At 36.2% G+C, this 14,893-nt stretch overlaps 1 protein-coding gene across 1 annotated transcript in view; it reads right to left on the reverse strand.

The window, feature by feature from the left end:
• Positions 1-860: 860 nt before the first annotated feature.
• Positions 861-14,893, reverse strand: part of ofcc1 (orofacial cleft 1 candidate 1) — an 82,636-nt gene continuing 68,603 nt past the window's right edge. Inside the window, exons 20-22 of the mRNA XM_043226847.1 lie at positions 7,232-7,405; positions 2,231-2,345; positions 861-2,109 (exon numbers count right to left, since the gene is read on the reverse strand). Of these exons, the coding sequence (XP_043082782.1) occupies positions 2,036-2,109; positions 2,231-2,345; positions 7,232-7,405 (363 nt within the window). The 3' untranslated portion in view covers positions 861-2,035. The remainder of the gene's footprint in view (positions 2,110-2,230; positions 2,346-7,231; positions 7,406-14,893) is intronic.

The following is a 14,893-nucleotide window of genomic DNA, read 5'->3' on the forward strand; positions in this document are numbered from 1 at the left end:
TCTTTTCATGTTTCTCTCTAACTAGCAGCAGGACTGCGCAGATACTTCAAAAAGTTGCAGTTCCCATATCATAGTTTGACTTTTCTTTTTTACTGAAATCAGCAAATACACAGCAGAAAGAACCCGCTGGCATCCTTCACAGAAATAACTGCTGCCGGGGATCCATTTGAATTTTAAATCAATGTGAAATAGTATTTGTCATTATAAATCAAATATTTGAAGTGCTGGTATATTTTCTATCTAGCTTCACCTTCAATGAGCAGCTGAATACGGATGATGTTCAGTTTGAAGTGCTCAGTACTAAAGAATAGAAGCGGTTAGCAATATATTGGCTGGATTTCTTTGATCAAAAATGCAGTCACAAATCACATTGCAATTCATTCATTCATGTGATGCCAGATTATAAGAATATATTGAGAATATTATATTCTATTATATATTTAATATTATCAATATTATTAATAGAAGCTATTATTATTATACCCAATGTGCATACTGCATGTTTTTGGTTTTATTAAAAAGCAAAAAATATATATATATATTTTAAGTAGATTAAGTACTATAGTTAAAAAAATAATAAATGAAACTACATGTCTAAAGAAGGCTACATTTAGATATGTTGTATTCAGCACAAATGGTTCTGCAATAACATGTGATGAATGTACATGTTTGCATTTTTAATTAAAAAAACAAACTAAATAAATAAATACATTTATGCATAAATGTAAGAAATAAGGTCATAAAACCCATATTGATAGACATAGTTCTGAATAAGACTTTTGAGTATATATATATATATATATATATATATATATATATATATACTCAAGCACTATATACAAACATGTGGCTCAGTTTATTGTAAATATGCCATCTACTACTATCAGCTCTAATAAACTCTAAAAATGCATTATGGATATGAACGCGTTTGATGGGCTGAATGTGTTTTTCTGATGCTGGTCAGGGAAGAAGCTCTCTTGAACTGTACACAGAGAGAAACAGATGAAGGCTCATCTCAGCTGGGCTGTTCTGAGCTAAAAGCCCTCTGGTCACTACTCACTGATGCTCTCTCGTCGCATAAAAGACAGAAAGTTCAATGAGCACACGAGAGTCATAAGCGCTGAGGTGCCGAGAGTCCCAAACAGCTTTTCCCCAAACAGCCGCAACTTCAGGCCATAATGGCCTCCCATAAAGAAAATCATCATCAATGAAAATGACAGGTTATTAAGATCTGATATTAAGCAATGGGGTTTAATAATGATAGGTTATCTATAAAACCTTTACAACCTGGCACTGTACGAACAGATTCAATCTCGCCCGGCCGCCGCCGCTGACACATGTTAATAAGCCCACAACCTTTAATTAAGCAGTATATATAAGTAGGGCCCCATTAAGGCCTGATTTGTGGGCAAGTTCATTACGTCAAGCACCGGGCAGCAGACACATACTCAATACAAATCAAGGCAGACAGAATATTATCCTGCTTAATGTGGCCCCAATATTGATATTTTATCACTGTGTCTTGATAAGTGACTTTTAGAATCGTGATTTTTCATGGTGTTGGAGCAGCAGTGAAGACCAAACGACCCACATTCATGTCTTCATAGAACTGTTACTTTACATTGTTTCCTGAGTGATGAACTGGCTTGCTTACTTTTCTTTGACATTTTGGTATCGGTTTTCAAAACTGGAAACCAGTCATAACATGATTTTATGTTTCTTTTAATTAATGTAGTTAAAGCCGCATTCGAATTTTCATTTAAATCCGTGATAGCGAAGTTTGACCGAAGTCCTTTATGAGCTCTGCTACCATGGTTTTGCTACAGTATTGGTGTATACAGCTATACATTTGTAGATAAATGTATTTAGACACGTAAGTCACACTTAAAAGCCCTAAAATATAAAGCTAAGTTGCATCTGAAAACAAATGCTGCAAATGCAACAAATGCTTTATCCATTACTTTGAAACTGCTGTAGCTTCTAAAGACATTTTTTTATTATATTTTATATATTTTTATTTTATTTAATTGTGTGGCTATGGGCTGGGCTTTTTTATCCCATTGCTTGAGTCATAGGCACTTTCTCCAAGAGGCTCAACCCTGTGTGATCCTGTAACACACATTTACATAAACAATTACAATTTTACAAACAAACAACGACGTTATTATTATATAACACATATCACAACCATTTAACAGTTAATGTTAATCTGCATATATTTGCAACTCACGCCATGCGGGTTTTCTCCTCTTCCTCTCTCTAAGATGCATCCCATTCTTCATCTTCCCCTGATCCTCATGCACCTCTGATCTCCGAAACTCCTTAATGTCAGAATCCTGCATCACCTGTAAATAATACACCATACAAATGTTCAAAATAAATAATTTCAAACAATTTCAAATCCACCTTATTTTTAATGTACCATTTATAGCTTGAACATGTGAATTATGGGCTACAAATTGCATAAAAAAGTAAACATTTACATTTGCAGGGAAAAAAAAAATCATAATTAAAAAATCATGAAATTTGGGGGTGTGTGTTCCTATAAGGGTGTGACATCAAAACTATCAATAAGAACATTTTGCAAATAAAGTGATGTAGAATTATGACCCATGAATTATACAGTGGGAATGTAGAGAATAGCAAAAAGTCCTCTTGCTGGTCAAAACAAAATTGTAAATTAATATGAAAGAACGTCACCTGATTAGAACACAGTGGAAGATAACTGTAAAATTCTTCATTGAAAATCATTGAGGTTGCTATGGATAAATGGGCAAAAGAACATTAATATGCATGCCACAGATTTGAATGATCTAGCCCGGTTAAATGAGAAAAAAAAGTTAATTACAACTGTATTTATTAATGTTTTCAGTTGACCTCATGGCATATGAGACATAGGCAATCAAACATACAGAACAGTGATTATAAGCAGAAACAAGAAGAGGAACTGAGGTCGTTTGTCAATGATTCTAGCTGCAGGATTATTTTAAAGGTTAAATATTTCATATCCAGATGCTAATCTGGGTCAATGTGGCCTCAGTCAGCTGTCCTGAGCTCTGACTCATAAATGTTAGCTGAACAGAAAGAATTTAATAGAGGATCTAATACACTATTATCCAAATAAAGATATGATACATAAAATGTCACAATTTGTACCTCACCTGACTGGAAGCAAATTCTCACCGCAGGTTAGAAAGGAGGTCTTTGAAAAGACTTTGGTTGCATAACACACAGAAATAATGATAAAGGATTGACTGTGACAAATGTCATACAAACAAATTTCAACGTGTGAATCAAAAGTTCAGTTATATAAAGATGACTGTTTTCTCTAACAGTAAAAGTAATAGTTATTCAAAGTCATTAACAATAAATTAGGAATTTTTGAAATTCAACCTCTAAACTTAAAACTAGAATATTAAGTGAACAATAAAACTGCGCTAGCAATCATTACTCAAAGAGTCTGTATGACATTATGCAGTAAATGTTGAACTTTAGGGCACAGGTATTTAAAGGGATAGTGCAAAAATTGAAATGCTGTCATCATTTATTAACAACCAAGTTGTTCCAAGCCCTTATGACTTTTAGTTTCATTAGTTTAAAATCCAAACCAACACAGCTGCTTTCAATGAGGATGACTTAGTTCAGGATTTTCTCAACATATAAATACTGATTAACACACATACATAGAGCACATGAAAAACGGTAAATTGAAGCTCAATTGCTTGATATATATAATATGCTTGTTCAGTGTTTAAGTACAGTATGATTAAAAGCCTTAATTAAATGTGCTCATCATATATAAGGCAATTGCGTCTTGTCAGAATAGAAATTTCTGGATTTCTATTACGACATTTTTTGAGTTTTTCAATGTGTTGTATATTACTTATATTTCCATTTTCATGAAGTGTATACTGAGGAATGAAAATGTTTGCTGAGAAGCTAATGCCAGCCTGCAATTTAAATACAAAATGACATGGAACTTTAGATGTTTATTAACGTTACATAAAATGTTAATTGAGTGAAAAAAAGCTAAATCTTCAAATTGATTTTCTGTATGCAATTAAGAAGTTTACTCAAAAATAACCCTGAGTAAATAAGTACTCAAAAAGTATTCACGGGAGTCGCAATTAGCCCTTGCCTCCACTATTTAAGACTTCTTTAATGATGCAGTAGATAAAAACCAGCAAGCATTGTGTCACTTAAAACTAGTATCTTTGTTTTTAGGCTAAAGTCACTAGCAGTCGATTGTTAGCACCTTTCAATACCAGATGACTGTCACACAACGTCTATTTAAAGAGTTTGCTGCATTCAAGGACAAACAAAGGACACACAGAAACACAAACAGCTCCGCGTGCTCCCGAAACCTCAAAAGCCACATGATAAAAACAGGCTGGCGTAAGTGAGTGTGTTTAATGCGTGCTGGGTGCTCATCAGCGGTTTTGCCGAGCATTAATAATTTGTGTGGAGGTAATACTCAAGCTGTTGGAGCTGTAGTTGTGCATTTTTAATGGAAGTTTTACAGAAGTGGCGGCAGGCTTCACATATGCTGCAGACGGCATATGGGAACGAGAGATGATGCAGCACAGTTGGCCAGAACGCTGCTTTCTTAGGCCGCAAACACTTAAACGCTAGCCCGAGAGGAAAGACGCGCTCACGCACATAAACCTACTGCCGTTTTAGCACGCCCCTAATGAATTCACACACGTTTATGTCCAACGCCATCTTGTTTCCACATATGAGGCGGATGTTGGTCCAATCGGAAATGAAAAAGTTATTGATGCTGGATTCAAATCAGAGCTATTATCTGCCCCAATTTGTAGTTACTCGGAGAGCGGTAAACATCTGCTTAAGTAATGTTTGCTTTTAAAGCATCTATAACTTTAATAGAAGCATCACGAGAGCGTCATAAAGTTGCCGCAGAATTGCAACTGATTAAACCCCACTCTTTTCTGTTGCATGCTGACAAAGCTTTCTTCAGTGAAACCTAAATCCCCTGTAGTAATGGGTTTGTGTGCAGAAATGTATTTCGATCTAATCAACTTGGTGGTGCAATACAAATTTGTAAAAGCGTTTTACTCCTAAATAAATGCAAAGAAGATGATTCCAGTCATACCAGTGTTGTAGAAAAAGCTGTTTATTTCAATTCAGCTGCAGATATTTTTATACAGCTGTTGGTTGACAGCTGAGTATACAACGTTCTTCACACACAGGTTGAGAACTCAGTCAACAATGTGTGTTTTATCGAATTATTAAAAAAAAATAAAATGACTGCCTTTTCAAAAGGTCATTAAAGTCCTCAGAAGAAACTTTTATCTTTTAAGCTGCTCATCTAGATGCAAGGTACAAGTATTAGATATATTGAGCATTTCTGACAGGCCATAGTGACATGAAAAACACACACTTTTCTTGTAAATGATTTCTGTACAAATATTAGGTTAACTTAAATAAAATATCATAAATAAAAACAACAGTTTGTGAAATTTGAGCCTATGCTTGTATACTTGATATCCCAGTTTCCTACAGCGTGATTTTCTGTGTATATGAAGAGTTTATTGCAATAACAGATAACTCGGTTAACAATTTTCAAAATTCTTGTTTTTTTCTGCGTTTTTTTTCAACCGCAGTTGGGTTATTTTCATGAAGTAAAAATTACTACAAATATACAGCTAACTAAAAAAACACAATAAAACATAAAAAGCATGTTTTTTGAAAAAAACTAAAAGCAAAGAGAGTTGTCTTTTATCCGTATTAGCAAATAAACTCTTTATATGCATTTGTGTGCATCTCTCTCTCTGTAGCTGTAATTGTAAATCCTCCGGTCACTTTCTGTTATTGACCTTTGCTTGCTATAAAATATATTTATTTGTTAGATGTTACATTATACAGATTGAGAATTAGGGTAGTGTTGTAGGTTTGCAGTGCTGTCTAGAAGCTGGCATGGCTGTCGCCTGTGCCCTGGGGGTGGGTGGGCAGTGATGCTATCAGCGTCTTTGGTGTGTCAGCCTGCCCATCGCCACACCCATCACACACTCCAGATATGGCCTGACACATCCCTCTGCTGAGCCAGCCACAAACACAACACATAACCCCCTGCTAAAATAATCATAGTCACTCAGTGCTGCAGTACACATAACATAATAAAAAAACAGAAAAGCTTTGGTGCATGTTATTCAATCCTACTACTACTACTTGTACTACTACTAAGGTGTTTATAAATTACCATAATTTAAATACATAAAATAAAATAAAGTATTTATATATATATATATATATATATATATATATATATATATATATATATATATATATATATATATATATATATATATATATATATATGTGTGTGTGTTGTGTGATATTTACTGCACCTGAATGGTGGCTTTTTTCTACCAAACATGGACAAAGTTCAGAAATTGCTTGACAGCTTCTCAAGTCATTTGTTGTTTAGTATCATCACTGATGTGTTTATGGCTCTTCAGGGCCGCCCTTCAGACTGATAAATATGCGCCGCATTCTATGGTACTCTCATCAGTCACAAAACAACTCAGGACGCCATTAACCGACCGCACTGCCTGCGAGCAAGCCGTCGATGTGCACGCAGCATAAATCTGCTGTTTTTGACACGGAAGTTCTAAAATATTAATTTTGTTAGGATGATCCAGGTTGTTCTCGGGGGGGATGGGAGTTAATTCATGTGCTTGCAGTTGTTACCAAGCAGAATCAGTGGTACATTTAATTAGACAGCAATCTGGACGGCAGTCTGCGCCCTGCTGTTCTTCTGCGTTTAATAAAGTGTGAAGCCATGGGCGGAGGTTAGCGAATATATCCTGCTATAGATTCCTAGATTAACCAAAGGAAGAAAACATTAGCACCTAGTCCAGGTGTGAGGGATACAATAATGAGAGAAATACACTGACTGCCTACAGTGAAGGTGACAATACTTCCTTCTTTACACACTTTAGCTCTGTTCCAAAACCTAGGCAGCAGTTTTAGACATCATTAGGCATGCTGTTTCACAAGGTAAAAAGCAACATGCTGCCTTTAAAGATAATTTGGCCAAAACATAAGGCAGCATGTATGTATTTTTGTATTGTTATCCACAATTGTGAGTGGATTTTTGTGTGTACTTCACTTTAAGAGCCCGATTTTTGATGTGTGCATACACAGTATTCTGAGTAATTATTTAATTTTATTATTTTAACTTTTAGGATTCTGCATAGAAGATGCCCACCTCTATAATGGCTCCATCAGGTTGTCTCAGGAAGTGTCTGTAATGTTGGCGCAGGCCGCTCAAGTGCAGTGTGTAGATGGATAAATGGGTGCTGGTCTCACATTCGGTATTGGGCAATGGTGCCAATCCTACCACAGGCTCCTCTTCCGTCCAGATATAGTCATACACTGACACCTATTGAGACACATACAGCCCCCCACATATACACACCTTGTTAGAGACGACTCAAGCATTTAAATATTGCAATACTAAGTACTAACACAATTTACTACACAAGTGACTGTTAATGAGAACTCACACATGAAATTATTGTAATTCCAGAAAAGTAAGTAAATATTTAGTTCAGCATTTTTTTTTAATATTATTTATTTTTTATTTTATTTTATATATTATATATATATATATATATATATATATATATATATATATATATATATATATATATATATATATATATATATTTTTTTTTTTTTTTTTTTTTTTTTTTTTAATAACAATAGCTAATGACACTCTGGGGGATTTCAAAACGTTTTCATTTCAGTAACTAGAAGATATTGTGGCACAAAAAAAAAAGAATAAGGGTGCCGTTATTTTTGGTCATGTCTGTAAACGAAAGTAGAAATCTATTTTTTATTTATTAATTTAAATGAACCTAATTTTATCAAAAATCTGTTTTGTAATTCAAGAAATTTTACTGGTATGCTATTGCAAAGAGATTTAAATAGACACTATGACCATGCATTCATGTAGCTGCATGTGTTTGCATGTGTGTGTTCAGATCAAGGGTGTATCTGAGTGCAACTGCATGCTTGCACGAATGCTTACCCTAACACAATTACCTGCCCTACCTGCGGCCACAGTTCAGTGCTCACTGAGATGAATGCAAACCGGGATAGTTGACAGTAATGGTCTGTAATTTACAGCTGTGCTTGTGAGGTGATGAGCTCTGGCTGAGAGACGCAGGAATGCAGCGTGTCAGGTTTCTGCATGACTCACGCAGCCTCTGACCCTGACACGACACTAACACACACCAGCCTACAATAACCTGCTTCAGCCTAATCCTTAAACGAAGGAAAGGAAAAACAAAGAATCCAGTGGCCCGTATCACTCATTAATACTAGTGTTAAGGGCTATGCTTGGAATAGCATGCTATTTGTACTGTTTTTGCACAGTATGTAAATTTTCTTTATGCATGGAATGCTCAGAAGACCTGCTACTTTACTATAGTCTGCTCAACTTGACCTTGCATTTACAGAAATGGTATCAACCTCAACATGCATTCTGCTCACTTTTTTCATTCTTCGGGTCTTATTGTGCACAAAAGAAGATATAATTATCAAAATGACTCTAAAATGACTTTTCCTTTCTGTGTATTTTATATGTGCTTAATATTATTTATCGTTGCATACAACATATGTTACAAATTACAGTCAGTGGACAATGTATATTACACACTATAGGAGACAATATGCTAGTGCATAGGCAGAGCTTAAAACTTAAGAGGCTCAAGGCAGATTACAACAGAGGTAAATATGTAAAAAAAGGAAAACGCAAGATGCAAAAAAAAAAAAACCTCAGATGTTGTGATTAAATCATATCCTAAGTGTCTCAGCAGGTCTGATGTCATGAGGGATGGCTCTGATCCGAGTATACGGGTCCCTTGTGTGTGTTGTACCTGTAATGCACTGCCCTGCTCTATTAGAGGAACACAGGAGACAAGCAGAGCGTGTAACATGCTATATAGGTCATGGATCTCAGATGCATTGGTGTGTGAAGATCACAGCGCCTCTCACCCAACTGGGCCAGCTTCACACTAGTGTCAGCACTGCTACACACACCCCCTCTGACCTCAAACACACACACGCACACTATACATATACTCATCATTTCTCAAACATATGTGTGAATGCGCTGTCACAGCATGTTATGTGCAAAGACTCACCATTCATTTTAAGTCTGAATGTATTACCATGTTGCTGAGAACATGTATATTGGAAAATACTGTGGTACATGAATATAATTTAGAACTACATAATAGATCAAAGAGCCACAGTATCACCTTCTAAAAAAGAGTTTTGAATAACCCTGAAATTAATTATTTACATGCAATCTTATATATTGTGTATACACATGTAAGCTGTAACTATGGGAGGAAATACATATAGTGATATGGGAGGGATGACAATTTTGAAGACCATGTCAGCTAGATGAGCCCCAGAGTCAGATCTACTTCTAAGACCTCATCACCCAGACAGGCATCAGGGCAAGACCACAGAAAGCAGATTAGTCCTCTGCAAAATCTGACTTTGTTGCAACTTAGAACTAAACTATTGGTTTTATCTGCCCAGAAGGAAACAGCACAATATTTCCCTGTTTAATACTGTAAAGCTGCTTAGACACAATTTGCACTGAAAAGCGCTAAATAAATAATGGTTACTTGACTTTCATATTGGTATTTTGAGAAGAGTTTTGTATTTCCACTTGAATGGGTTTGTGGTTAAATGCCTTGAAATAAGCTAAAAATATTTTCACATGTTATTCTATTATTTAAAATACCCCCTTGTGATTTTTTAAGTTTTTACTTGTCTCGAAAATTGCAATTGCTAATAAGTGGATAACTAAGACTATACAGAGGCTGCTAAGTACATTAAACAATCATGTCTTTTCCTCCTTTCATAGCCTTACTGTTTATAATTGCACTTTTCCAAACTATTGTAAACTATTTCGCTTTCTTCTCGTGAGGCTCCAAAATTTAAGTTGGGTTTTTTTTTAGATTATCATGATGAATAAAACGTGTAGGAATCATAAGCTTTTCTTGGCCATGTGAGATTTTTTCTGCAGTAATCCAAAATAAAAAATAAATCTTCTGGGTTTTTGTTGAGGAAACCAGGGTGCAGCACTCTATAGCAAGCTTTTTCTGGCTAATAAAGTGCAACGAAAATTTAGTCCAGCAGGTCTGGATGACCAACAAAATGAATGCAGAGAAGAAAACAGGACCTCATCCCCTGAGACTGGAAACACTTTGAGGGGAGTTTGGAAGAAGTCGGCAGGCTCAGACAGGCCTGAATTCAGATTACCACATGACTCACTTTCTCTGTTTCCCTTTTCCTCTCTTTTAGCAGGAAGTTTTTCAGGCCACAGCCGAGTTTATAAACTCAAGGTGACCTCTTAATTGGCTCTGTAATTACGACTCCTCTGGAAAAACATAGGTCTTGTCAGGCAGGGTCAGAACGAAGGAGAAGTTTAATTTCACTGTGTACCCACGTCTTGATTTTCCAACTACTTAAGACTGTTGGCTAAACACAGGTCGTGCTGGTAGGTCGGAAATTGAGAGTCATTACTGCACGTAATTAGATGCTTCTTAAATACAGAGTGCCTGGAGAGAAGGTCCGTACTAAGCATTGTCACAGGACACATCAAACGTCATTGGAAAGACATGAGCGAGCAAATTGCAAACACTCAAAGCCTGTTCTCTGAACGATTCATGTGTGGTCTGGACAGATACTGAAGACTCTGTTGTTTAGCGCTTCGTATATGCCATGACGTTTCAAGTGTCTCCATGGCTCTTTGTTGCTTTAGCAACATCTCATCTTGGTTGTTCACACTCAGTGTGGTTAATCTGCCTGTGTAATTCCACTGTCAAAAATCACAAAGTCTGCATTCTGAGCGCTTCACGCATTGCATCATGGTTATTCCTTTGAACCTTTTCTTAAACGCGAGAATACTTGGCGGACGCTTCTCTCCAGCGCCGTCTTCGCGCTGGCGGTAAGTGCTTGACTCAGACTCAATGCCTGGCTGTTCTCAGGGAACCCATCTGTGGGTTAAGCAGATAGCATTCAAGTGAGCTAACCTAATTCTAACCAATCAAGCTTCGATTTATTGTGGACGTCTGTATTCAGAAATCTGATAGAGTCCATATCAGTCTCTTTATTTGAATCTGGAGAGACAGCCATTGCTTCTTTGAGGACTATAAACATCAAACCATGTCTCCCAGCCGCAACATAAATTCAGATTTTGCAGGCGTTACGGCAAACGGACAGACAGGCGGGGGTCCAGGAAGTGGAAATACGGACTTGTGCTCCATTCCACTCCAAATGAGCCTGTGCCTGTGCCCAAGCAAATGAGATTACACATCTCCATATTTGTAAAAATGGATATCCAAAATTTGATAAGTGCATTATTTAAGTGCGGGTACCTCCTTGTGACAATCCTAATATGCTGGCCAGCGTACTCGAAAGCTGCTGTTTAATGGAGTAATAACTGCAGCAGAGAGTCAGTCAGAAGAGAGCAGCTTTTTAAATACTTGCATAAAAAGGCCATATTTATTCAACAATTTCAAACAGACTGTCATTGTTCTTGTGTAAAACAAAATGCAACTTTTAAATATACTTTAAATATACATTTCTACAGGAAAGTGAATAAAACATCTCTGAATAAAATAAAAGGCAAAAGATAAAGCCTACAGGTTATACGTTTAAGTATGCAAAGGAAATGCTCTGTGTTGCAGTCTTCCATATATTTCTTTCATTTTTAAACAACTAAGCACTGTAAGCAATTATTGCAACTATTTAAAAACAAATGATAATTTCTGTATTTACTGTAAACCTGATAAATCCCCAACTTTGCATCACTTTTGAGCTCTGACTGAGCATTTTATGGATTGAGCATTTATTTATTTAGCATGATGGAGCACCTTTGTGTGTGAATTGCGTTGCAACATGATTTTGAAAAAAAACAAATCAATGAACAAATCAATAAATAGTATTATTTTACCCAAAATTATGGTGTGCTGTGTGTTTTGAATTTATTTTAGAATATGACTTTGTTAGCTTAGCAATATGCCTATGTCTAATTTCATCAAGATTTAGTCAAGTCTATTTGTATGGCATACAGAGTTGCTATGTACTTTATTTATTCCCTCCTTCCTTTCTTTAAGATGAAGCATATGTTTAGTTTTGCTCTTGTCTGATGGTTTTTGTGCTAATTTGTTTTCGGTCTCTCTCCACCTCTTGTTTAAGTGCATTTGGATGATAAATAATACACACAGGCACATCATAATACGTACAAGGTTAATATATATTTTAATATGTTTAATATCTTCAGCTCTAACTTTACTGGTCACACTTATCTGTTGAGAGAGAAACTAACAACAAACAACAAATTCTGAAACTGCTGAAATTTCTCCTCCTTCATAGCTTGCCTCCCAACCTAGTTGTCTAATAAACTTGTCATTGTTTATAACAAATATTGGCCCTTTGACAAATTGTTTTACTATACCTCTTTTACGAGTTGCTTTAAATAAAAAAACTAAATGCATAAATGTACTTTACCAGTATTTTATATAACTTATTTTGTTCAAATTCTAAAGCTGTCACAATTGAGAACCTCATTGTTTTGGGGCTTTATAAATACTTCTCTCAATACAAACACAGTGGGTTTTTTTTTTTTTATTATAACTAGCTTGTAACTTGGCAGACACACAGGTTCTAAGTAACTTCCCCAGCACGGATTTTCAGCTTTCCTCACCACAATCACCTCTGCTATTTTCTTCTCGTATTTTCAAGACAAAACACCACTGACCTTCCTCTCGTGCTCTACCCACCCTTCTCCCTAAGAGCGGTTTATATATAGTGCCGCTCCACCGCTGGAATCTGCAGTTTCTCAGTTCTGTCCCACTTGGCTTTAATTTACAGTGGGAAAATAATTAGAATCTCACTTTTGCGAAGAGTGGAGTGAAAATGTAAACAATGCTTCCCTGCGGGCGAGTGCTTCATCAAGTTGACAGGTGCATTTGAATGAGTCTGTGCGTGCGTGTGTGTGTGGCGGACAGCCTGGGTTATTTATGTGGCAGTTGCACATGGCAGGCCTGGTACAGTATGATGTGATGGGCAGATTACAGCAGAAGATCATGGTAGAGAGTAAGGCGGAGCTGCAGCTGGGGTCTAAACACTAGGGTGAATGTGGGGCCAGTGAGAGCATCCAGAGGACATGATACTGATATGCTGTACTACGGTGCAAAAATACACAACTATATATAAACATAAAAGTGAATATTGAGCTGTATAGCTTTTTTACACAAACTAGCGAGCTGCCTACTTAGGCAGGATTTTTATTATTTTAGGTACACGCATATGTGTGAAGCCTGGAGTGGTACAGTAGATGCTATGCTCTATTAAATAATTTATTAAATATTTGCTTTGGCACAAAATTCACAAAGTGCATATACTGGAGAGAAAGCAAATGCAAGAAAGCATTGTAATGAGTTCAGTGAAAAATGCCACAAATTACTATTGCAACTACTTAGTCATTACCGAAATAGTACAACATTGGTTACAATTATATTAAACTAGCTATATCTAATTAACAATTAATTATTTGTCCAATTTATGTGTTATGACGTTTTTAGCTAAACAATCACATTTTTAGTTTTGCAATGTGCTTACTAATATTACAAAGTGATATCAGAGAAAGCTCTTTTGCTAGTATAAAGCAGATCTCGCTCCCTATATATGTATATAACAGCAAAATAACAGCGCTTTTAGTTTGTGTGTATTTGCACAGATGCAGAACAGAAATATTGATTCCTTGTGATTTCTCTGAATGGGTTTCTCCGGCTGCATGTTCATAGATGTGCGTTATTACCACACACATGGCGGAGTATGTTGTTTGTGCAATTAGGGCAAAAAGAATTGAGCATGTGCTCAAGCATGATTTGGCTGTGGAATGGTTTTATATCTGCCTTACTGCTCCCGCAGCCTTGACAAACAACTGCCGAACATCAGAAAGGACAAAATGAGTCATCTAAAAATCATTTGTATTGTTTATTTATTGCTTGTTAGTGGTGGACAGAATGAGCGCTCTTCTGACAGCACAACTAATTTACCTCAATGAACCCAGGCTAATGTAATGCCAATCTACTGTGACGTGTGCTTGACTGAAACTGGGCTGGTAGAGAGATTTATAAACTAAACAGGCATGAATATTTAACTTCAGACTCCAAGCAGAGACAGATAAAGAGGAGATAGCATCTGAGCTCGGGATAATCTGCTTCATGCATCTGCATAATTCACTGTTACTAATCTGCTTTTATAAATGCTTAAAAAGCCCATTTAATCCATAAACAACTCCGGAAAGGAAACAGCGACTTGAAGCACTAATGCCTGGAAGTGAAACTTTTTCGAGGTTTGTTTGGAGGGGAGAGAATCAGGGATATTTACATTCATATTAAAAAGGTTTTGCATACACCAATCTTCTCATAGATTTACTTGAGCATCAGCAAAGATACTGGCTAAAAACTTAGGCCCATCAAAGTGATTCTTTTAGGTTTGGATTTACAGATTGGAACAGAACATAAGATCTCATGAGAAAATAATAAGTGGTGTAAGGGCGATGTTTATCTCATTCTGTTTCCTATGTTTCATTTCAGTTTAGTTCTTGATTTCCTCATGTTAGTTGATAGTAGCTAATTAGTTTAGCCTTTTTCTAATCTATTTACTTTAGTTTGTTTCCAGGATATATAGTTCTGTGTTTTGACTGTTTGTCAGTTGTGCTTGTTGACTGCCACAACATACCCTGACAGCTAACAATTTTGTATGAAATGTATGCCGTTGTAAATAGCCATAAATACAGAAGGTTTAAAAAATGACTTATAGAGAAAAGTGT

This window comes from Puntigrus tetrazona, chromosome 24, assembly GCF_018831695.1.
Source record: "Puntigrus tetrazona isolate hp1 chromosome 24, ASM1883169v1, whole genome shotgun sequence".
In the NCBI taxonomy this organism is placed as follows: domain Eukaryota; kingdom Metazoa; phylum Chordata; class Actinopteri; order Cypriniformes; family Cyprinidae; genus Puntigrus; species Puntigrus tetrazona.